The 25,511-nt window shown below is 48.2% G+C and overlaps 2 protein-coding genes and 1 long non-coding RNA gene across 5 annotated transcripts in view; 2 read left to right on the top strand and 1 right to left on the bottom strand.

The window, feature by feature from the left end:
* The window catches only part of FES (FES proto-oncogene, tyrosine kinase), a 39,556-nt gene extending 35,124 nt beyond the window's left edge, over positions 1 to 4,432 (top strand). For both annotated transcript variants that reach the window (XM_075575481.1, XM_075575482.1), the window contains exons 18-19: positions 620 to 742; positions 2,112 to 4,432. In XM_075575481.1, coding sequence (XP_075431596.1) covers positions 620 to 742; positions 2,112 to 2,254 — 266 coding nt within the window. In that variant the 3' untranslated portion in view covers positions 2,255 to 4,432. The remainder of the gene's footprint in view (positions 1 to 619; positions 743 to 2,111) is intronic.
* LOC142468859 (uncharacterized) lies at positions 375 to 6,979 on the bottom strand. Its single transcript, XR_012788889.1, has 3 exons — positions 6,325 to 6,979; positions 1,932 to 1,994; positions 375 to 748 (listed from the first exon to the last, which is right to left on the bottom strand). It is a non-coding gene; the product is annotated as an uncharacterized LOC142468859 (long non-coding RNA).
* Positions 6,771 to 25,511, top strand: part of MAN2A2 (mannosidase alpha class 2A member 2) — a 34,966-nt gene continuing 16,225 nt past the window's right edge. The window contains exons 1-11 of one of the 2 annotated variants that reach the window (XM_075575479.1): positions 6,771 to 7,777; positions 14,613 to 14,767; positions 16,182 to 16,439; positions 18,552 to 18,696; positions 19,620 to 19,791; positions 20,352 to 20,479; positions 20,883 to 21,056; positions 22,036 to 22,222; positions 23,465 to 23,642; positions 24,139 to 24,341; positions 25,232 to 25,414. In XM_075575479.1, coding sequence (XP_075431594.1) covers positions 14,636 to 14,767; positions 16,182 to 16,439; positions 18,552 to 18,696; positions 19,620 to 19,791; positions 20,352 to 20,479; positions 20,883 to 21,056; positions 22,036 to 22,222; positions 23,465 to 23,642; positions 24,139 to 24,341; positions 25,232 to 25,414 — 1,760 coding nt within the window. In that variant the 5' untranslated portion in view covers positions 6,771 to 7,777; positions 14,613 to 14,635. The remainder of the gene's footprint in view (positions 7,778 to 14,612; positions 14,768 to 16,181; positions 16,440 to 18,551; positions 18,697 to 19,619; positions 19,792 to 20,351; positions 20,480 to 20,882; positions 21,057 to 22,035; positions 22,223 to 23,464; positions 23,643 to 24,138; positions 24,342 to 25,231; positions 25,415 to 25,511) is intronic. The other variant, XM_075575480.1, reaches the window with a different exon arrangement.

Raw genomic sequence — 25,511 nt, 5'->3', positions numbered from 1 at the left:
GTTCCTATGCGAACGCGCGTGCACGTGCCACATGCTTTCCGTGTATATAGTGCCGGGAGCCGCAGGTAAGTGTATATGCGTGTATGTGCATGTATATGCGTGTATGTGCGTGTATATGTTGTGTGAGTGTAAGTGTAAGGGGAGTGTAAGTAAGATTTTTTTAAATTAAAAAAAAAGTTTAATAATTTTTTTTTTTTGTGTGTGCATTTATTTACCCCCCCACACACACACACACACACACACACATCCATACAAACACACATACATACATACATACATACACACATACACACCAATACATACATTTGAGCGCAGGCAGCAGCGCGAAAAGATGAATTTCTTCATCTTCGCCGCTATCTGTCGGCTCCCCTCTCCCTGCCGTGCGCGCGGCACATCTATAGAAAGGCTGACTAATGTCAGCCAACTAAAAATCCGCGCGCGCGCGCTCACGGCGTAGTACGCGCCCGGCACTACAGAACGTGCCTTAGAAAGAAACAAAATGTTTGTCCACATTTACTCTGACAGTGACAAACCTAGGCAGCTCTGACAGAAGCAGACAGCTTTGTTTATCCCGGTACTGACCTCTCCCGTCTGTGATCATTGTTTCTCTCCGTTTCAGGGACGTACAGTTCAGAAAGTGACGTCTGGAGCTTTGGGATCTTACTGTGGGAGGCCTTCAGTCTGGGGTCAGTTCCATACGCAGCCATGACCAACACACAGACCAGAGAGGCGATAGAACAGGGTAAGTCTGAGTGTGTGTGCGAGGGCAGGAGGAGGAGAGGGAGAGGGAGATTTAATTTAATGTACTGGTTTTAGTATATTCTGTATAGATAGGCAGGCAGATGACAGACAGAGACAGGCAGACAACAGACAGATAGGCAGGCTGATAGGCAAATAGATATATATATACCGATAGGGAGATATATAGACAGACAGATAGACAAATACAGAGATAGATACAAATAGAGAAATAGATACACAGGTAGACACACAGAGAGATAGACACAGATAGAGAGATACAGATACACAGGTAGATACACAGACAGAGAGATAGATACAGATACACAGACGCACAGATAGAGAGATACAGATACACAGACGCACAGATAGAGAGATACAGATACACAGACACACAGATAGAGAGATACAGATACACAGACACACAGATAGAGAGATACAGATACACAGACACACAGATAGAGAGATACAGATACACAGACACACAGATAGAGAGATACAGATACACAGACACACAGATAGAGAGATACAGATAGAGAGATAGACACAGATAGAGAGATACAGATACACAGACGCACAGATAGAGAGATACAGATACACAGACGCACAGATAGAGAGATACAGATACACAGACACACAGATAGAGAGATACAGATACACAGACACACAGATAGAGAGATACAGATAGAGAGATAGACACAGATAGAGAGATACAGATACACAGACGCACAGATAGAGAGATACAGATACACAGACGCACAGATAGAGAGATACAGATACACAGACGCACAGATAGAGAGATACAGATACACAGACACACAGATAGAGAGATACAGATAGAGAGATAGACACAGATAGAGAGATACAGATACACAGACGCACAGATAGAGAGATACAGACACACAGACACACAGATAGAGAGATACAGATAGAGAGATAGACACAGATAGAGAGATACAGATACACAGACGCACAGATAGAGAGATACAGATACACAGACACACAGATAGAGAGATACAGATAGAGAGATACACAAATAGAGAGATACAGAGACACAGATAGAGATACAAATACACAGACACACAGATAGAGAGATAGATACACAGACGCACATATAGACAGATATATATAGAATAGTGATGTACCGGGTACCTGGAAATTACCCGGTACCGGCCCGGCCATATTTCACCTACCCGTAAATTACCTGGACACGGCGTTGGAACCCGGTGCCGGTACTTCCGTCATTCTCTGCTTGGCTGTAAAATAAACACAATTTAGCTCCGGTGGACCCGCTGGTTCTCATCCTGTAAAAAGATGGAGTTAGGTAAGGGGAACTGCTGCTTTAATGGACATTAACTCCCTTTTTCACACAGGAATCCGCCTGCTTGTCCCAGAGATGTGCCCAGAAGATGTTTATAAGCTGATGCTTCGATGCTGGGAATATGAGCCGAGTAAACGTCCCAACTTCAGCACCGTGCACCAAGACCTTGTTAGTATCCGCAAAAGGTATCGCTAGGCTTTCCTGGGCCTTCAGCGCCTCCTCCACTGCCGCAGGGCTCCTGCGAGTCATCTCTTTTGAAGAGAGGCATTCGAGTGGATTACTGGTGAACCACCGACATGCTGATTGGGCTACAGCACACAATATGACCGATGCAGCACTGAAGGGCTGGACAGCGGTATCACTGCTAAGGTGCAGGCAAAATATATCAACTTTACAAACTCTTATCAGTGGCTCAGCCATTTTGGAGCAGGGGTACTCTTAATACCTGACCTATTGGGGGTTCCTGAGCTCTAGATTTTGGAACCATTGCTCTAGATCTTGTTGGATCAGTAAAGAGGATCACTAAAGGACTAGGGTTGCCAGGTGTCCCAGTTTTGAACCGGACTGTATTTGGTCACGCTGTCCGGTACAAAAATGAGAGGTAATACTGGATGTGTGTGTCCGGTATTACCTCTCTGGACATAGTGACCTGACCGGCTTGGGCGGACGCAGGATTTCCCTAAGGAAGGAGGCGGCAGGGTTGCTGCAAGGGGAGGCTGGGCAGCTTCCTCCATCCTGATTGACTTCATTACCCAGCAGCAGCCAATCAGGAGGAAGTGTCAGGAGCCTGGGGGTGGGGCCCAGGAGAGGAGGAAACAGCATGGAGCGGAGAGAAGTGAAAGGTTTGTCTGTCTGTCTTGAGCGCGTCGCACCTTTCACCATTGTGTCCAGTATTTGTGGAGAAGCCGCCTGGCAATCCCTATAAAGGACATACCCAGGAACAATATGGAAAAATAAAGGGTAATAGGGAGCAAGGGGGTCATTTAGAAGCAGCTGCAGAACAGAATAACTGAGAACGTCCAAATGATTTGAAAACACCCCAAAATATAAAGCACAAATGATTTCTGTATTGAGATGTATAGTTGAATTATTGGATGAGATGAGTCGTTTACGTTTAACTTTATTATCAGATTGTAAACCCTTTGGGACAGGATCTCGCACCATGTTGTCATTTTCCTGTTACGCTCATCGTGTTTGTAATTTATTGACCTTGTATTGTAATGTTGTAAAGCGCCGTGCACATTGTCAGCGCTATATAAATAAAATTAGACACGCAGACATTCATATTATTCATCGGCACCAGAAATTGTATCAATGCAAAGTTATTTCTCATTCCTACTCCAGTACTCCAGTGAAATATATGTTCCATGAAGACAAGGACGGTGAAATGTAATCATTGTTAGTTTGCATTGTATGCAGACATTGAACACACAAATTTACTTTTCGACCCCCGACCTTACACCTGCGGTACAGACCAAAGTTTCTGAATGTCTCTCTGCGATATCATCCTGGATGGCCCTCCACGACTTAAACATAAAATGTCAAAAACAGAGCTCCTTATACTTCCTCCTAAACCTGGCCTTACTACCTCCTTCCACATTACTGTTGGAAGTACCATCATTCACCCAGTAGCCCAAGCACGCTGCTTAGGGGTCACACTCGACTCCTCTCTCAGCTGCAGACCAAGCAATATCCTGCATGGGTTTTTTTGTGTTTTTTTTTTTAAAATAATAAATCAGTTCTGTATTATGAGAAAATACTTTAGCATTTATTTTTTTAAACAACTCTGAATTACATTTTTTATGTATTATAATGTAACAAGCATTTGTAGTTTCTATAGCAACCATTTACAAAGTCACACCCCCTTCCTCTTCTGAAACAGGCTCTGGCACACCCCTTTTTGAGCCCTGCCCTCTCTAGCAGTGCACCAATTGTATCTAGTGCCTGCCTGGTCACATGATCTTCCCCACAGAACTTTGCATCTTTGGTCCTCTTCTGCTGCACTGACAGCAAACTGACAAAAAAGGCAGCTTGGACTATGGTGGGTAAAAACAGTGACAAAAGCCCTCTACCCTACTGTCAGTTTTCATTTGCATGCAGGCCTGTTCTAGGGCAGGGGTGCGCAAACTTCCTGCGCTGTGCCCCCCCCCCCCACCTGCTTTCCCCCTGTGTCGTGGGGTCATGTGACGCCACGTGACCCGACGCCGCGTTGCCATGGCACAAGCGTCAAATGACGCTGCGGGTCATGTGACGTCATGTCACATGACCCCGCGGTGTCATATGGAGACGCGTGCCAGAGTCAGTGTCTTTACTCACTGAGCCGCTCCTTCATCTGTATGTGGCTATTACATTGCAATAAATTATTTTGTTTAATCTGCGCTTTCTTTTATTGTTATTGATGACAATACTGTTTGGGAAAGTGATTTATGATGTAAAAAAGAAAACCTGCCAACCCCTATTAATAAATGCAATGTGTAGGTAAACTGTGTTTCTAAGAGCTGGTTGTAATTCTATCCCAGTGGTTTTCAACATTTTTTTGGTTAAGGAACCCTATAATTGTATTGTGACATTCTTCTGGGGAACCTGAACCCCCCTCTAATAGCATGTCTGAGATCAGATGCATTGTAAGGAACCCCAACCCTCCCTAATAGCGAGTCTGAGATCAGATGCATTGTAAGGAACCCCAACCCTCTCTAATAGCGCGTCTGAGATCGGATGCATTGTAAGGAACCCCAACCCTCTCTAATAGCGTGTCCGAGATCAGATGCATTGTAAGAAACCCCAACCCTCTCTAATAGCGCGCCTGAGATCAGATGCATTGTAAGGAACCCCAACCCTCTCTAATAGCGCGCCTGAGATCAGATGCATTGTAAGGAACCCCAACCCTCTCTAATAGCGTGTCCGAGATCAGATGCATTGTAAGAAACCCCAACCCTCTCTAATAGCGCGCCTGAGATCAGATGCATTGTAAGGAACCCCAACCCTCTCTAATAGCGCGCCTGAGATCAGATGCATTGTAAGGAACCCCGACCCTCTCTAATAGCGCGCCTGAGATCAGATGCATTGTAAGGAACCCCAACCCTCTCTAATAGCGCGCCTGAGATCAGATGCATTGTAAGGAACCCCAACCCTCTCTAATAGCGTGTCCGAGATCAGATGCATTGTAAGAAACCCCAACCCTCTCTAATAGCGCGCCTGAGATCAGATGCATTGTAAGGAACCCCAACCCTCTCTAATAGCGCGCCTGAGATCAGATGCATTGTAAGGAACCCCAACCCTCTCTAATAGCGCGCCTGAGATCAGATGCATTGTAAGGAACCCCAACCCTCTCTAATAGAGCGCCTGAGATCAGATGCATTGTAAGGAACCCCAACCCTCTCTAATAGCGCGTCTGAGATCAGATGCATTGTAAATTCTTCTGTATTTGGTACAATTTTCAAATGACCTGAAAATTGAAGGGAACTCTTTAGGGGTGCCAGGGAACCCTGGTTAAAAAACACTGTTCTAGCCCCAGACACTGAAAGTGATGTGTTCTACAATTGGTGGGGATCCAGGTTAGTGAAAACGAGGGTTCCACTTGCCGGGCAAATAAATTCATTTTCATGCAATAATTTTGATTGAATAGGGACTCTTCTGGCCTCCTGGGGGCCTTCTGCTTATGCCCGGAGCTGGCTCCTGATTCTAGTTGCAGGGACATGTTCAGACAGTGCATGTTTAAGAAATCTCACGGCATTTTCCCTTAGAAAAAGAAATATTTTGGTATGGATGATATTAAAACACAGGCTTGTTGACATTTTCCGGGATCTGGTGGTTATACAAAGTCTTGGCAAGCTCAAAACCCAAACCCACCGCATTACCTAGGCAGGGGCGGGCAACTCCAGTCCTCCAGGGTCACCAACAGGTCAGGTTTTCAGGGTCTCTCTGCTTGGCAGTGGTGGCTAAATCAGTGGCTCAGTTGAGCCACTGATTGAGCCACCTGTGCTGAAGCTGGGACTGATTGAGCCACCTGTGCTGAAATAGGGATATCCTGAAAACCTGACCTGTTGGTGTCCCTTGAGGACTGCAGTTGCCCACCGCTGACGTAGATATATATATATATATATATTTGTTTGTATCAATTGGAGTACTACTGGGATAGTGACCAAGTGACATTTTACGTTTATAAAAGAGACCAAACACCAGGAAAAATACAGCGCGGAGCAAAAACTGGGGGGGCGCGAGAATGAAATGCCGGGGACCGCACGAGGCCTCTGCAACTCACTTACCTTCTCTCCGACGGCTTCGGGCGACGGAGCGTCATTTCAGGTGACCCCGCGGCATCATATGACCCCTCACGTCGCCATGGCAACGCAACGCCAGATACCAGGTAGGAGGGGGGGGCGGGCTCGAGCACCGGGGGCTGAGCAGGCAGGGGGGTGCAGGGCCAAAGCTTTGCGCACCCCGGCAATACAGGATGGGATGGTGCTGTAGCTATTAAATGCCGGACATGTGGTGGTTCATTAATTAAAAGTTATATTGTATGTCGTGTGTATTACTGCTGTGAAGCGCTGTGTACATGGTTGGCGCTATATATACATACTGTACTTGGAAAAGAGCACACCAAAATAAAATAGCGTGCAACCCTCCGGCAACGAAGGCGTTAACCACGTTGCAACCATTCCTCCCGTCCACTAGATGCCAGTCTACCCTAGCGCCTGGCCACGGACGCTGGGGGCTGTGAACGCGCTTCCCGTGTCCCTGTCACTTTAAACAAAAAGGAATCAATGGACCTGGGGAAATAAAGCAAGCAGATTAGGGCAGTGACCAGGCCCGAGCCGCGCGGGGCGGGAGGAAGAGACGCAGCCGCCTTACCGCCATGGCGGCCAAGTAGGAAGTGAACGCCGGACGTCCCCAAATAAACACGGGAAGCATCCGGTTCCCCCCCCCCCCCCCCCCTCTGCTGCTGCTGCTGCCGCCTGTACCGGTCACTGCCCTTCCTCACCTGCCGGGATGTGCAATATGCAGGGACCGGGGAGGCTGCACCCATGCATATTCTGTATGGCCATGTTTTCCAACCTGGCATAAACCAAGGCATTTAGGTCTAAGCCAAGGAGGAGGAGGAGGAGGGGGGGATACGTCTGCTGCATATTTGGGACGCAAGGAGCTTGGGGGTGTGATGGTTTCATGGCATCGTTGGGTTGGTGGGTTGGTGATACCTTTTTTTTTTTTTTTTTTAATGGACCAACATATCAACTGTACAAGGTTTTCTTGTGCATAAGCTTTTCCAGACTGCAGAGGTCTCCTCTCTCTCCCCCCTCCTCCCCTACCCCAGAAGAGACAAGCTAATCAGATCTGTGAGCTGGGAGTGTAACCGAACCCTGGGGAGGGGGCGGGAGAGATTGGCATAGAGCTGAGGGGGGAGAGAGAGACACACACAAAGCCATCTGTTCTGTGATCTGAGCTGCACCTCTTGTAGTGCTGGTGCATATGCTGGGGATCAGGAGCCCGGCAACAACACGGCGCGTCCCACGACCGGCACTTTTTATTTTTTCTGTTTGCCAACTTGCTTTTTTTTTTTTTAAATGAAGAGCCCAGAATGGGCCTGTGGTCAGCGTGGGTCAGGGGCTCCTCCATAACGGTCAGCGCAGCTGTCCGCAGCCTGACTTCATCCGCCACATAAAAACGTGGAGAATCCCAGGAGGTCCGACCGCTTCAGGAGCAGAAGGGGGCATCACAGGGGTAACAAAGCCATATCCTATTTCTCCTATCCTGCCTACTTGTGTGTGCGTCCCGCTCATTGCAAGGTAGTCACAAGCGGCGCTTCATACGCCAGTTGCGTATTTTTACACATATCCAGCCTTTTTGTTAACTATCTAACAAACTCCTATCAGCCTAAACACCAAGCTAAATACACAGGGTTTGTGCTTTACAAACATTGACATCTTAATAGAAAACGACTCTTGAAAGGGTGAGAATCTGTCGTTACCTTCTACATCTGTCTGTGCTCGTCTGTCCTTACATTGTAGGTCATTCTGTTTGTCATTGATGTCACCCTGTTCCCACCCCATTGTACCGCGATATGGAATATGTTGGTGCTTCACAAATAAAGAAGAATATTCATTATGATGTGATGCCACTTTCCCCTAGTTGGGGAAGATTTCAGTTCTATTTGTTTATTTAGGGGAGAGCAGTGAGGCTAAACATGGGTGAGACTGACCACCTTGTATCATTGGGCAGCACTGGGACAGTGCCAGCGTTTTGCTTTCCTTCTAAGTCGGGGAGCCAAGTCCAGTCCTCAAGGGCCACCAGCAGGTTAGGTTTTAAGGATATTCCTGCTTCAGCACAGGTAGCTCAGTCGAAGACTGAACCACTAATTGAGCCACCTGTGTTGAAGCTGGGACTGATTGAGCCACCTGTGCTGAAGCAGGGTTATCCTTAAAACCTGGCCTGTTGGTGTCCCTTGAGGACTGGCGTTGGCCGCCCCTGTGTTTAGTTAACTTGGACAAAGGGACTGAAGTAATTGATTCTAAAATACAAACACCTGAGTTTCATTATTTCAAGCCCCCTTAACGCAGCAAAAAGCTTTCCTTGCATAGTTCTCGGATTGAAGCAGGGGGTCTTCGGGACTGAACTCTAGCTTTCCGAGATATTTACCTCCATAGGGGGGGGGGGGGGAGGGGTGTGTGCCGGTAACAGCTCTGGCTGGGCTATCGAAATGGCGGAGTTAAAGCTCCCGCGTCACGCGGGCCAATAGGAAACCGTGACATCATCCGTGGCAGCTTCCTATTGACCCGGGTCACCGGGACCTTTTAAACTGCGGCGCTGCTACTGGCGCCCCCTACATTGGTAAGTATCTCTGGGCGCAGGGAGTCCCTGGAGCTGAAATTAACGCGGTTCAACTTCGGAGACCCCTGCTTCATACAAAACGTTTTGGGGGGGGAGCATCTGCTCCTTATAATAATAATCATAGAGAGAGAGAGAGCTAGCTTGCTTTGACCATAGTGTTGCAGGCATAATGAGTTCCTTGCCCATAGAGCTTACAATCTAATCTTGGTGCCTGAGGCACAGGGAGATGAAGTGACGTGCCCAAGGTCACCATGAGGTGACACCATTGATTTGAACCAGTTTCCCCCGCTGCACATTCAGTGCCTATACTCCCTGTGCCGCTCCGGCAGCCTCAGAGGTTTTGATCCAGGGTATTAATAATTCCTTTCAGCATTGATCCCGTTGTTCAAGCTGAAAGGTTGGTATCTTGTAGCTATCAGGGGCTTTTGATGCACTTCTCTGTGATGTGATTTTGCAGGAGATGTCAGAGCAACCTCGCGATTATCTATAGCAACTGCCGGGATTTTCCCATCTTTTTTTTTTTTTTTAAACCGGGTTTTGCAAAGCTTGCAGCAGTGGCACGTGATACCCTACGAAGTCCAACGCCCTACGAAGTCCAACTCTTCACCAGAAATGACTTGGGCTGCGTCCATGCCGCAGAAGACCGCGCAGAGGACAAGGTAGATGCGCCGTGGGAGCGTGTCTATGACGTCACGGGGCTGGTGCGCCCTCATTGGGCGAACCGCTCACGTGTCCTGCCTCGTCAGTTTGAACCGATTCGTCGCGCACCGCGTGCCATCTCCTGCTGTCACGTGCGGTCTGTGGCCGCGATCAATGCCTTAAAGCAATGTGATTTGTGACACGCCCCGCGCGGTCTTCGGCAGCAAGGATGCCACCTTAGGCGTGTCACATGTTAATCCTCATACAGCATTGAAAAAGTTGTTTGCTGCCTTCTTGATCAAAATAAATCCCGTGTCCCACTGTAAGATTAAAACAAAAAATCGCTCCCCCTCCATGTTTTTCACTTGGTGGCGGAACTATCCTGTACAAGTTTAACGCAGCCGAACATGTAGCAGTGCGACATTTTAAATGTTATTGCAGGATTGAAGCAGGGGGTCTTCTGAGCTGAACTGCGTTAATTGCAGCCCCAGGGACCCCCTTCTTCCAGAGATACTTACCTCTGTAGGGGGTGTCTGAATCTGCAGCCAGGGAACTGTGTGCCTAACATAATGGCGGTGTTTAAATGTCCTGCGTCTTACGAGCCAATAGAAAGCAGTGATGTCTTCCCGCGTGGCTTAACCGATCTTCAAAATCCCTTGTGTCTTCACATTGGCCCGCGGGACATTTAAACCCCACAGAAATTTCGGCACCCCCTTCGGATAGGGTGACCAGATGTCCCGGTTTTTAGGCCTCTGTGCCGACTCTTTAGGGGTTTACTCCAGTTTTCTATCCCGCATGCGCAGTCGGCACTGGCCGGGCACTCGTGAGCATGCGCGATCAACGTTTGCCGGTCGCTCATGTGCATGCGGGAGATTTTGCCGGGGCAAATATGGTTACCCTACCTATGGAGCTAAGTAACTCTGGAAGCAGGGGGTCCCTGGAGCTGAAATTAACACGGTTCAGCTCCAGAGACCCTCTGCTTCAATTCTGTAATGGGGGACAAAAACTGCTAGTGTAGTATAAGGCTGCGTTCATAGAGGGGGGAGCAGTGCTGAACCGTGCTGACGCCGAGGCTCGCTTGCTGAAGCCTGTGCGATTTAATGCACATGCAGGCGAGCCAACGGGCGCTATCGGGATGCGGGGCAGTAACGTAGCCCGCAACCCACCAACGTCACGGCGCCGTGACGTTGACGCTGCTCCGCGCTGATTGGATGTTTTCAGCCGACAGCGCACTGAAAAACAGCTTTGGCTGTCGGCTGAAAAATCCAACTCCTCAGCACGCCTGCGGACGCTCGCGTGAGCCCCCTCTAAAGACATCCTCATTGAGGATGCCGGGGCTCAGCGCGGAGCGTCCGCACGGCTCAGCGCTGCCTGTCCTATGGACGCAGCCTAAGTCAGGGGTGCGCAAACTTGTTGAGCTGCACCCCCCTGCCCGGCAGACGCCTCATTTGCGCCCCCTCCCCCCTTTTCAAGGACTCTGCAGAGAACAGGTAAGGGAGTTAGAGGCCTCATGCCTCCCCCGACATTTAATTTAAATGCCTTGGGGAAGAGTGTGGGGCCTCTGTAACCCTCCCCTTCAGCCCCCACCCCTCCCCTCCCCCCAATTTGCGCACCGCTGGGGTAAGTAACTGTCTACATTTAGCATTGGTTGAACTTCATGGAGATTGGTCTTTTTTTTGCAACCTTATCTACTATACAACATGCTTTGGATCACTGCAAGGCAATGCTGAAACTGATATATATCATAATTACATGTCCGGTAACTTCCCCGTGTAGCAATCTCGTGCAGTGATTACTTATGCGAGCTGAGCCAAATCCTCGAAAAATAGAAGCCTGCTCTCTTAATATCAGCTCGGGGCCGATATGAGCCGTGTGGGACCTGGATAATAGGCACAGGGAGCCCGGTGAGCGCGCTGTACGGTCCCCACCTGCCGCTCCAGCTGCTGATTACTAATCTTATTATAGCGCTGAGGTTGGTATTTCGCACACGGGGCGCCCTGTCGTTTGTCTGGGAATGTGCAGAATTGGTGCAAGTCTGAACCTTTCTGGGAAGCCCATTTCATGTCTCAGCCGAAAGGCACGAACACGTTCCTACAAGATTTAACACCGTAGGCCCAAATCCACAAACGGGGGCTGGATCTGGGCCCCTCTTTAATATAATGTGAGGCTGTCGTCTTCCCCTTGCTTGGGGAGATGAAGTCTCCAGTCATGTTACAGTTTGGTGTCATTCCCCTATAATTTGATACCCATGGGCGTAACCCACACACCTGGTACACTGGCCCATTTCTAAGGGGCCGGGGGGTCGGACAGCCCACTCAAATGGAGACCCCTGTCTGATCGGAAGGGAAGCCCCCCATAAACTTCCATTTCCGGCATCCGGTCACATGACAGTTATCCAGCACCCCAGCTTTGTAAAGGTTAAAGCGTGAACTCTTCCCACCCCCACCACCCCTGTTTAAGTTTAAAGGTACAATCCAAGCCGGGGGGGTCTCTGCAGCTGAACCCCACTAATTTCAGCTCCGGGGGGCCCCTGCTTCCAGAGATACTTGCTCCGTAAGGGGCGCCGGAATCTCTTGCAAGTTTAAAGCTCCCGCGTCACGTGGCCCAATAGGAAGCCGCGCCGGATGACATCACGGCTTCCGATTGGCCCGCAGGGCGCGGGAGTTTTGAAACTCTGCCACTACCTGAACACTAGCTAGCTAAGTCGGGGGGTCCCTGGACCTGAAATGAATAGGGTTCAGCTCCCGGAGTCCCCCTGCTTCAATCCTAAAAAAAAAAGTGCAAAAACAATCGCCTGCGTGAATTGCCTCTTTAACGCCTATAATGTTAGAATCCTGCTCTTTAAAAAGTGTTAAAAACCGTGATAAAAAAAATCTAGCATCTGTGGTTACCTTGGTATCCTTAAGACAGCACTGGGCTCTGGAGAGAGCTACATTTTATCCTCCCGGGTAACTATTGTATCCTCCCGGGTAACTATTGTATCCTCCCGGGTAACTATTGTATCCTCCCGGGTAACTATTTTATCCTCCCGGGTAACCATTTTAACCTGGACACTTATTTCAACCGCTTACATCTCCTAAACGTTGCAGTCGTCTTTTAAACACAAAAGCCGCGTCGGAAAGGGAGACGCGTTAAAAGGAGGTTAACGTAGAGGCGATCGGCGCAGACTGCAGCTTTTAATAAGACTTTTCCCATTTCCCTTACCTATCATGCCCACCGCTGTCACAGATCCATAACTTCAGGCTATAAATACCCCCTGCCCCCCCCCCTAACTAGGGCAGGGGGGTGTTTGTAACTGCCTACCAAGCAGGGGGGAGCCTCGGGGATACACAGGCCCGGCCTGGAGATGTTTCTAACAGTCTCATTCTATGGAAACTTGGGGCAGGGGTAATTGGGTGAACCTTCTGCCCTGCACCCCTCCTTTCTCTTTCTCCCCCACCCCCGATTCAGTATAAAAAAGGAATAATGTGTGAATACAGATGCTGCATTTATAATGACAGCTTTATTACATATTAAAAAGGAGAATGTGATACAGACTGTACATTCTCATTGTACTGAGGGGGGGGGGTAGTTGTGTGACTGGGGGGGTATAGTTATGTGGGTGGGGGGGTATAGTTATGTGCTCTTGGGGCGAGGGGCAGTTATGTTACTGGGGGGTATAGTTGTGTCCTGGGAGTCTATAGTTATGTGCTTCAAGGGGGGGGGGGGTAGTTATTTGTCTGGAGGAGTGTAGTTATGTGCCGGGGGGGAGGGGTATAGGTACGTGCCTGGGGGGGGGGGGGATGGTATAGTGCAGTCCTCAAGAGCTACTAACAGGTCAGGTTTTCAGGATATCTCTGCTTCAGCACAAGGGGCTCAATAAGTCCCTGCTTCAGCACAGGTGGCTCAGCCTTCAACTAAGCCACTGATTGAGCCACCTGTGCTGAAGCAGGGATATCCTGAAAACCTGTTGGTAGCCCTGGAGGACTGTAGTTGGCCAGTCCTGTTTTAGAGCAAATTTAAAGGGATTTGTGAGTTTTAAAGCCGTTAATCCCCTCTGATGAATTCCGTCATTTCACCGCCCCCCTGCTCAGAGAAGTAGGAGCACATATCTGCTATTAACCCTTCTGCAGCCGGCGCAATATGTGCCATGTCCTGGCAGTAGAAAGGTTAAGGACTTCACATATTTGGGGCGTTTGCAACGTTCAGAAGCAAATATCCACTGACCCCCTCAACATATAGCAATGCCGAGCAGCGCCCCCGCCCCTGTTTACTTGTTCATCCTAGTAGACAACGGTGCTGGTAAATTGCTTCCACTGACTTCCACATATATCATTAGCAGGATTAAGGCTGCAGTTCAAGCTGCATTTTTTCCCATTCAATATGTGCATCAATACAATCCGCACACTGACGAGTGATTAGCTAAGCGGCAGATCGATCCGTTCTCCTGTAATCGATCACTGAAGATTCAGCTCTGGGGGGGTTCTTTATATCACTGTTAGGGCTGCAGGAGATTACCCAGGATGCAAAGTTCTGTGGGGAAGATCATGTGACCAGGCAGGCACTATATACAATTGGTGCACTGCTAGAGAGAGGGCAAAAGAGGTGTAACCAGAGTCTGTTTCAGAAGAGAAGGGGATGTGACTTTGTAAATGGTTGCTGTAGAAACAAAAATGCTTGTTACATTATAATACATTAAAAATGGTTTAGAAAATGCTACAAGTTTTTTCTCATAGTTCAGAACTGATTTATTTAAAACACACATGTAGGATATTGCTTGAACTGCAGCTTTAAGTCACAGACACACAGGACAGGGCTCAGCTACATATGAATGGGAGCTTAGCGCCATTTTGTGGCTCTGATCCTAAAATGGAAGACGAGTCAGTCATGGAGCACCCCATGAATACGGTTTTTGCTTTTCTCGTGTCATTAGTATAAGGTCTGAGAGCAGGTGAAGGTCGGGGGTCTAGAGAGGTGCTCAGTACTATTCTATACAGGGCAGTCTTCCTTTTTCGAGTAGTGCCGTGCCTATCTAGCTTCCAGATGTAGTCTTGCGTGTATTATGTTCCATTGTCTGCCTCCACAGAGGATGTGTGGCTGTGTATTTCAGGTCGGTTCCTACAGCTCCCAGGGATGAAACTGAAGAAGCAGGTGACTGTGTGTGGAGCGGCCATCTTTTGCGTGGCCGTCTTCTCCTTGTATCTGATGCTGGACAAAGTGCAACACGATCCTCCCAGGAGACAGAACGGAGGCAACTTTCCCCGGGTATGAGGAGAAGCAGATAAATGATCAGCGTCCTATTGAACCATTGCCAAAATATAATTTCGGCACTTAGAGATGTAGCACTGTTGGTGACTGCCATTTTTGTGGTATATCTTCGTAACCTATGTGTGATCTCGCCATCACCCTATGTCATGAGTGACCAACTCCAGTCCTCAAGGGCCTCCACCAGATCAGGTTTTAAGGATATACCAGCTTCAGCACAGGTAGCTCAGTCAAAGACTGAGCCACTGATTGAGCCACCTGTGCTGAAGCAGGGATATCCATAAAACCTGACCTGTTTGTGGCCCTTGAGGACATGAGTTGGCCACCCCTGGTCTATGTTGGGTGTAATGTGTGGTTGGTCTGCGTTTATACAGCAGTAAAATATTTACAGTGTAGTTCTCCAGTGTTGGTTTGAAAGCCGAACTTGGCGTTCTTGTATGACTCAGATCATCTCTGTAAGATTCAGCTTTCCAAGAAGGTCTTTGAATAAAGATCCTCCTCATAAAAAAAAACAAGCAGCCCCTGTTCTAATCTTTATATTCCATTTCCATGGAGCAGGGAGAGAGAATTCTTTTGTGATACGTGTATTTTACATAGATGATTTGGGTAAGGACCTTGTAAATATATTGTGAAATTCTGCAGAATCCCCAACCCTCTCTAATAGCGCGTCTGAGATCAGATACATTGTAAGGAACCCCAACCCTCTCTAATAGCGCGTCTGAGATCAGATACATTGTAAGGAACCCCAACCCTCTCTAATAGCGCGTCTGAGATCAGATGCATTGTTAGGAACCCCAACCCTCTCTAATAGCGCGTCTGAGATCAGATGCATTGTTAGGAACCCCAACCCTCTCTAATAGCGCGTCTGAGATCAGATACATTGTAAGGAACCCCGACCCTCTCTAATAGCGTGTCTGAGATCAGATGCATTGTAAGGAACCCCAGCCCTCTCTATAGCGCGTCTGAGATCAGATGCATTGTAAGGAACCCCAGCCCTCTCTATAGCGCGTCTGAGATCAGATGCATTGTAAGGAACCCCAACCCTCTCTAATAGCGTGTCTCTGATCAGATGCATTGTAAGGAACCCCAACCCTCTCTAATAGCGCGTCTGAGATCAGATGCATTGTAAGGAACCCCAACCCTCTCTAATAGCGCGTCTGAGATCAGATGCATTGTAAGGAACCCCAACCATCTCTAATAGTGCGTCTGGGATCAGATGCATTGTAAGGAACCCCAACCCTCTCTAATAGCGCGTCTGAGATCAGATGCATTGTAAGGAACCCCAACCCTCTCTAATAGCGCGTCTGAGATCAGATGCATTGTAAGGAACCCCAACCTTCTCTATAGCGCGTCTGAGATCAGATGATAAAGAGATGAGAGCGACCGGACCCTATCACGTTCTCATTCCCGGCAGAGCCAGATCTCCGTCCTGCAGAATCGGATAGAGCAGCTGGAGCAGCTTCTGGAGGAGAACCACGAGATTATCAGCCACATCAAGGACTCCGTGCTGGAGCTCACCGCTAATGCCGAGGGCCAGCCGGGGCTGCTTCCATATCACACCTCCAATGGGACCTGGATCATGTCCCCCGACCCACGGCTCAGCTTCTATTCCATCTCGCCACAGGACTGCCAGTTGGCGGTGGGAGGCAAGGTGCAGAAGACAGATTTGCAAGTAAGAGACTCGCTATACCAGGGGTGGACAATTTCAGTCCTCAAGGGCCACCAACAGGTCAGGTTTTCAGGATATCCCTGCTTCAGCACAGGAGGCTCAGTCAATGACTGAGCCACTGATTGACGCACCTAGGCTGAAGCTGGGACTGGTTCCGCCACTCGTGTTGAAGCTGGGACTGATTGAGCCACCTGTGCTGAAGCAGAGAGATCCTGAATACCTGACCTGTTGGTGGCCATTGAGGACTGGAGTTGGCCACCCCAGCACTAGTGCATTATCTTAACCCTTTCACAGCGCTGCGGGCCCCTCTGGCAGGGAAAGGGATAATAACTGACATATAAAAGACACCTGTTTAATTCTCTTTAGGATTTGAACGCTTGAATTAAAAAGCCTCACGACCCTTCTATGTGCTTACATTCAAAAGCTAATTACATTTAAAAATATCACTTGTATGCCTTTAAATATGACCGCGGTATCTTCTGAACTGGTTACTGGGGGGAGGAGGAGGAAGGTTTTTCTAACGATGGACGTATCTGATTCCTTGTGCTTGTAGTGTTATGTTTGCCTACAATTCTCCTGCTTCACTTCCCGATGTGAATGGTTTGTAATTCTGCACGGCATGGTTATATTACACCGAGATAACTCCGCACTAGAGCAGCGCGTGTGGGAACGCGGGGAGAACACCCATCCCAGACCCATTTATATCATCAGCGGAGCTTTCATTTCTGCTCCGGGGACCCCCTGCTTCCGTAGGTACTCACCTGGGAATTGGGTAGCCGAGGAGACCATGGTTCACAATATGTCCGCGCTTCTGATATTTCCTGGCCTGCCAGCCAATAGGAAGCCGTGATGTCATCAGCGCGGCTTCCTATTGGCCCATGTGACGCGGGAGCTTCAACTTGGAAAGCCCCGCTTGCTGAGCCGGGGCAGCTACCGGCACCTAGTTCGGAGGTAAGTATCTCCGGAAGTAGGGGTCCCCGGAGCTGAAATTAATGGGGTTCAGCAGCAGAGACCGCCGGCTTCAATTCTATATTGAAAAAGAAGAAAAAAAAACTTTAAAAATGTTTTTGCCGACTTGCCCCTTTAATCTTTGCCCTGTGCTGGAGTTGCCTGTAAAGCAAACCCCTGCTTATCAGGGCGCAGATCCCTCTGACGAGGCCGGGGCTGCAATATAAACATGAAAAGAAAAATAATGTGTGTGTTATACGACATAAAAAAACATTATTAAAGGACAATCCCTCTTCGGAGCAAAGTGAACTCATTCCAGTGACCTGTGTCAGGGCTCTCACCAGCGTCATTCACGCTTTTCTTACCTAAATCTGACACCTATAAGTATTTTTAATTTCTTTTTTTTAAAGTGAGAGTTGGGAGCGGTTCGATTCCCTCTGGCTGCTCCCTTCTGCGTGATGTCACGGTGTGATGTCACTGTGTGATGTCACTGTGTGATGAGGGAGCGCTTGTACAGCCAGAGTCCCCCCTCCCCTTATCTTTATTGGGTCTCTGATAAGGACAGGGTGGGATAAGGGGAAAGGTAACACTTGTTTAACAACCACCCCCCATTCACAGGCCCCTAAGAAATTCTACTTTCCGACTGCCCGAGGCTGCGATTTTTAATGTCGCCTTTAAAAAAATAAAAAAGTCAGACAGCTGCTGAGTTGCGGTTTGCCGAAATGCCATATCCTCTGATCTGTTAGTTTTGGCCCATGTTTTGTAGGGTTGCCAGGTGTCCAGTATTGAACCCCACTGTCCTGTATTTGGACATACTGTAATGTAATACTGGACATGTATGTGTCCGGCGTTACCTCTCTGGACATAGTGGCCTGACCAGCTTGGGGGGGGGCACGATTTCCCCGAGCAGGGAGAGATGAGGGCTGTTGCTAGGGGTTTGGGCAGCTTCCTCCATCCTGATTGGCTGCATTACCCAGCAGCAGCCAATCAGGAGGAGCTGTCAGGAGCCTGGGGTTGGAGCCAAGGCAAGGAGGAAACAGCATGGAGCAGAGAAAGGTGTGTGTGTGTGAGCGTGTGTGTGTCTCTCGAGCGCGTCCCACCTTTCACCAGTGTGTCCAGTATTTTTGGAGAAGCCACCTGGCAACCCCCCCTCTTTGTACCTGACAGATGATTGACGTATACTCGCAGTTGCCTTTTGAGAATGTAGATGGCGGAGTTTGGAAACAAGGTTTTGATATCACCTATGACCCTGAAGAGTGGGACGCAGAACCGCTGCAGGTGTTTGTGGTTCCACATTCACACAACGATCCTGGTAAGAAAGAAAATACGACAAAATAACGATAGTGACGTGAGGTTTTGCTACTCACCTATTTATTGTTTGTATATATCACTTTGACCCTTATTTTCCACGTGGAAGCCTTCACAACATACACGGATTAGGTGTCACTAAATTCTGTAGTGCAGGGGGTGGGGGGGGGGCAACGCCAGTCCTCAAGGGCCGCCAACAGGTCAGGTTTTCATGATATCCCTGCTTAAGCACAGGTGGCTCAGTCAGAATGACTGCACCACCTGTGCTGAAGCAGGGGTGTCCTGAAAACCTGACCTGTTGGTGGCCCTGGAAGATTAGCGTATGAACAAAAGGCACAGAGTACTTTGCACAGGCAGGGGACTGATCGCCAGTGAAGGTCTTGTAAAGGGTAAGACCAGGTGCAATCCATCGCTATTCCAACCAGAGGCTGGCTTCCTGTATAGGTGGCCATCTTGGTGCACCCGGGGAAGTCAGGAAGCATCCATGTTGGTCCTCCCGATGATCGGATCCTCACGATACCTAATGCGCTGTATGTCCCCCTTAATTGCAAAGCAGCAAAAGGGCTAAGATGTTGTGTAGCTGGGAAGACATTTAGTATATAACCAGGGTCTGAAGTCCGATTTGCCCTGAATGAGTAGGGTAATCTGTGAGCAGGCAAACTACAACAAAAGACAAAAATACCCAATGCTGCATCCAATGTGACAAATACACAGTTAAATACTTCAATGTTAGTATTTTCATGAGTAAGGGTCATTTAATTAAACCCTTTGGCCAAAGCGTTATAAGCCTGCAGCCACGTCACGACCAGTATGCAGGTCCTAACACGACCTGTGGCGATTCTCAGTTACCGCTGCTAGAGGGAGGATGACCTCTGTGGGCCTGTCCTGCACAGTCTACACATGGCTACTCTGCTATTTGCCCTCCAGGATGGATAAAAACCTTTGACAAGTATTACTATGACCAGACTCAGCACATCCTGAACAACATGGTGGTCAAGCTGCAGGAGGATCCCCGCAGGAGGTTCATCTGGTCAGAGATCTCCTTCTTCTCCAAGTGGTGGGATAATATCAATTCTCAGAAGCGGGCCGCGGTGCGCAGGTATTGACCCCGTGACCATCGTCTTGTTCCTTCGCTGCTGGGATGCAGTGCCAGACATTGCCTTTTTAGACCCGTTCTTGCTCCCTTCGTATGGGAATCGCGAAGGGAAATCCTTTGTGTATAGCCCAGGGGTCTCAAACTCGGTCCTCAAGGGCCACCAACTGGCCAGGTTTTATTGATATCTCTGCTTCAGCGTAGGTGGCTCAGCCTTCGACTGAGCCACTGATTGAGCCACCTGTGCTGAAGTAGGGATATCCATAGAAGCTGGCCTGTTGGTGGCCCTTGAGGACTGAGTTTGAGACCCCTGGTCTAACCCTTGACCTGGGGGAAGGGGCAAAAAGGTTGATAATGGCTTTGCATAAAAATGACCATGCGTGATCACCTTCCAAATCTTCGTGCATCAATAATAGGCAAATATATAACATCATACATTCATTACCTTATCATATATAACATGCGTTTTGCTGTATAAACCTGCCCGATGTTCCACACAACCCCACCCCACCCCCCCCCCCCGTTCTGCATTGTCACAGTGTTGCGCCTGTGTTTGGTTTCTGCAGGTTGGTTGGTAACGGCCAGTTGGAGATGACCACAGGTGGCTGGGTGATGCCTGACGAAGCCAACACACACTATTTTGCTATGATCGACCAGATGGTGGAAGGTCACCAATGGCTGAAGAAAAATATTGGTAGGGAATCCTAGCGCTGTGCGGCCCGGAGCAGGAATCGAGATCGCATTGTATCGTTTCAATGTTATTGATGTGGGGGAGAGATGTGCAAAATGCTCCCGGAAAGTTAGCAAAACCAGGGCGAAATTTGCCATTTAACCCCCTACTCTCCTCCCCCCCTCCCCCACCCCCCACCCCCGCAAATCACATTTAGACATTTGTACAACTGGGGCCGTGTGACGTGGTACTGCCCATTTTCACGTATTTTTGAGCAAGGGTTAATTTTTGCAAACATCTTGTGAAAACGCGAAATTTAGGAGAAACCCCTGAAAACATTTGCACGTCTCTGGGCATGGATTCAGGGCACTTAGCACATTGAAAAAAAGTATATTTTGTTTTGATTAAACTTGACTCTTCTCCCTAGGTGTCATCCCACGGTCCGGCTGGGCAGTGGACCCTTTTGGGCACAGCTCTACCATGCCCTACCTCCTGAATCGTTCCAACATAACCAGCATGCTGATCCAGCGAGTACACTACTCCATCAAGAAGCACTTTGCTGCTACACGGAGCCTGGAGTTCATGTGGAGGCAGGCATGGGGTATGATTGGACCAAGGTTTTTGGCACTTGCCCTAAATATGTTGGCTTGGAATATTGTGCCTTAGTCAGCCACTCTGCTGCCAGGATGTCATGTCAGCTCGGCATGGAGTGTCACAGTTATTTTTGTTCACAGAAGGCTGTCGCACACATTTTCTGCTAACACACTGCACCCCTCTGTGTGGGGAGCGGGGAGGTGTTCACTAAAGCACAGTAGTTCCTCTGTAGCAGCTATCAGGTGACAACTGTCACCTGGATTCAGTTTCATTGTTGTGCCTGCGTGGGATTCCTCTCTACAAAGTATCGTGCTGTATCAGGGTACCACAGAAAAGGTCGATTTTTGCTCTTTTAAATCAACCAGGATTTGCTCGGTGGGAAAGGATTTGTAGTTATTCTTCCTATTGCATAAAAATAACGATGAGTTTTAGGAAAAGGGTCCGACGCGTTTTGACCCTATCATTAACAATGGAACAGTTTGGCAGAGAATGAAGGCTCCTTTATGGGCTCTGTAGCCAGCGGGAACGTGAGTTATTTCTAAGCCATAGCAACAAGAGTTGGTGTGAGCCGCCATGAACCCAACACCCTCTCTTTCTTCTCCGATCAGATACAGGGTTGTTGTTCGTATTGTGCATTACAGCAGCCGGAGCAACACTACTAACTACGTTACGTAGTCCTAGTATGTCCTGACTCTCCTGGTGTGATGACACGAGCTTTGTTTGTGCCACACAAGAAAGGGATGGGAAAAGGAAAAGTGGGTACCACTCGTGTAGAAAGAAATATGTCAAACTAGAGGGCTTTATTCACATCGTAGGGGCGGCAGGATGGTGATAATCAGTGTTAGATCCTGGAGCCGGTAGGGTGTTATTTATTGTAGAATAACACATGTAAAACTACATTGAGGATCCTGTGCTGCTAACGTCAGTATAATGATGTTATTTGTGTGATGGCAAAGTAAATTGTTCCTGTACAATTCCATTTCCAGCCTCGGAATCCGACACCGATATCTTCTGCCACATGATGCCGTTTTATAGTTACGACGTGCCCCACACCTGCGGGCCCGACCCCAAGATCTGCTGCCAGTTTGATTTCAGACGTCTCCCGGGAGGGCGAATCAATTGTCCGTGGAAAGTGCCACCTAAAGTCATCACTGAATTGAACGTGGCCGAGCGGTCAGTATACAACCCCGAGAGGACAATGGGCACCACTTCGTATGAAGGGTTTGTCTCCTGCTTCTTCATTGAGGCAGCATTCCCGCCTCCTGTTATTGCAACAAAGTTAACAAGCGAGCCCCAAAGTGCCTGGCTACTAGAGATGGACGAATTTTGGGGGGTCGAATCTGGTTCCGCCTTGGATCGTTCGGTTATGTTGGATTTCCGTGAATCGGTGTCAAAACGGGCGATTCGTCTTTTGCGTTTTTTTATCACCGAAAATCCAATCCGCGATTCTGCAATCCGCTGGTGGGTTTTAACAACCCAGTCTGTGGATTCGGATTGCAGATTGTTACAATCCACCAGCGGATTGGATCCAATGGCGTTTTTTTTTAAATTCATCCGCACGGATTGAAACTGGAACAATCCGTAGACGGATTTTACACCGTGGAACGGATTTTGATTGGAAAGCTCGGGAAATTCGGCAAAATGGATTTTGACAGTTTCGTCTGTTTCTACTGGGTACCCGATCAACGCTCTGTATACAAATACTGTATATATGAACTGGACCAGTAATGCTGCAGCATGAGGGGTGATATAAAACCATGCAAGAACCCATCATATTCAGTGAAATATATAGATAGACACACACAAAATGTATGGTGACACTCCAGTAAAAATGGCATCCTGCCTGGGTACAAACCACAAAGTACTAGAATACAGGAAAAGATAGAGAGCGGGCACATTGGGAAAAATGAAAATAGTTTATCACAAAACACACAATGAACATTGTGTCTCACCGCAGGGGCTTTTCAAAGCCGAAACGTTGATTGTTTTGTAATAAACTATTAACATTTTTCTTAAGTCCTGATGTGCCTGCTCTCTATTATATAGATATACATACACACACACACACACACACACACACACACACACACACACACACACACACTTAGTGCCTTCAATGCTTCCACTTTAGAATTCAACTTTTACAAAGAGAGAGGTATTTAGTAACTATTGGAAATGGCTATTTATAACCACGAATCAGATGCTTGTTTTTCAGTGATTTCCTGAGATTGGCAAAAAGTGGGGGGCACACAAGGGGCAGCGCCCCAGAAACTCTGAGCTTTGTTTTATCCATTCAGATTCTGGGTGCATGAAACAGAAAGTAGACTTGGTAGAAGCTGTTTTATCTCTAAGGCTTGTGATATAATTGTGTCCGTAACCCCCATCGCCTTACAAAGCTTTTCTTCTCTATGACAGGGCCAATCTTCTGTTGGATCAGTATCGGAAAAAGTCCAAGTTATACCGCAGTAAGGTGCTACTCGTCCCCCTTGGAGACGATTTCCGTTATGACAAACTTCAGGAGTGGGATGCCCAATTCTTGAATTACCAACGGCTCTTTAATTACATGAACTCGCACCCAGAGCTCCATGTCCAGGTGAGGACTGAAGACGCTCAACACCAAATCAATGGCTACTCTGCTCCGTTCAAATTAATGGGACTACAATCCTTTTCGACATGGGGTAGAGGCCTTCCTAGCATATCGATAGGTGTTCCTGAGGGAACTCCATGAAGTTGGTGGGTTGAGAGAGTTATTTTATAGATGCTCTTTCATGCTTAACTCTTGAAGCTACAGAGTTGATTATAGATGTACATTCCGAGCTCCTGAGCTGGAGATTTGGTTACACGCGCACTCTATGTATCTTAGTAAACGATTTGAACATGCCAGGTATTCCGCTAGTGTTAATTGGGTACTAATGCTATAAACATTATTTTATCAAATATTTTACCAGTGAAAAATACAGTTACCTCTCATTGTCGCGTATGTACAAAAGACATCAGTTTCATCCCCAGCACATGTACAGACCTGGTCTATCCAGTGCAGTAATAATTCTATATATCTATATCCTATCTATATCTATATATCCATATAGGCTCAGTTTGGAACGCTGTCGGAATACTTCGACGCGCTATACAAGACGGTGGGAGTCGCAGCCGGTATCCGACCTCCCGACTTCCCGGTGGTAAGCGGAGACTTTTTCTCCTACGCTGACCGGGAAGATCACTACTGGACAGGATACTACACCTCCAGACCTTTCTACAAGAGCATGGACCGCGTGCTGGAGTCCCACCTCCGGTAGGAAAATGGGGGGGGGCATTGTGTTTCACCTGAAGAACAGTTACAATAGTGAGAGAACGTATTTTTTAATGAGACGGGAATCTCTTGGGAATTAGAAACATAATAATTCTGAAGAGGAAATGTGTCTTCGTGCTATTAATATGTACCAGAGAACTAGTCTTTTGTACGATTACTGCCGGCTTCTCTTGAAGATTTGAAGTTTCCTGTTCTTCTTCGTCTTTAGATGCAATGCAGCTTGGGATATCTTATGGTGGGCCAACGTTTTTAGCGTTTTTCATAGATGCAGTTACAGAAGAGGTGGGCCACTCCAGTCCTCAAGGGCCACCGTCAGGTTTTCAGGATACCCCTGCTTCAGCACAAAGCCTGAGCCACCTGTGCTGAAGCAGGGATATCCTGAAAACCGGACCTGCTGGTGGTCCTTGAGGACTGGAGTTGCTCACCCCCGAGTTATAGTGTATAGAGATTTCCAAACCTCATAGGTCTCTTCTTCAGTACCACACGGCACTTATTCTGTAAGCTCCTATACTGCCTCTTAGGGTAGGGGGTTTTAAGATACGGATTTAGGGTAGGGGGTTGAGCCAGTTACCTTAGCAGCGAAGTGGCTGGCGGCGGGGTGGGTTCGCGGCGAAGCGATGGCGACCAAATGACGTGACCGGCGCCCTATTAATAATAATCTCTGGGAAGTCAAATAATTGACGCCACCAACGACTTTCTGTGCAAATACCATTCGCTAAATGACTATGTGACACTCGGTGTACTTATTCCCGGGATATTTTGGCAGTGTGCAACTACAGTATAACCAGCATTCACGCGACGGTTTCTCGCGTGTCTAGTCCGCGGCAGGTTTTTAAGACGCAGTGATTTACACGTGGGATTTTCTCCGGCAGAGGGGCAGAGATCCTGTACAGCTTGGCTATTAATCACGCAAGGAGAGCCGGCGTGGAGAGCAAATACCCCCTTTCCGATTATGCTTTGCTAACGGACGCCAGACGCAACCTGGGGCTATTCCAGCACCACGACGCCATCACCGGCACGGCAAAAGAAGCCGTCGTGGTTGACTACGGTGTACGGTAAGTGTATATTACAAAGGCGCACAGTAATCCCCATGACCGGGACAGAATCTCCAGACACACAAGTCAACTTGAATTCTTGCCTCAAGAGCTTACA

Source organism: Ascaphus truei, chromosome 18, assembly GCF_040206685.1.
Source record: "Ascaphus truei isolate aAscTru1 chromosome 18, aAscTru1.hap1, whole genome shotgun sequence".
NCBI lineage: Eukaryota > Metazoa > Chordata > Amphibia > Anura > Ascaphidae > Ascaphus > Ascaphus truei.
Note: the sequence above shows the minus strand (reverse complement) of the source record. Positions and strands in the feature narration are given on the sequence as shown.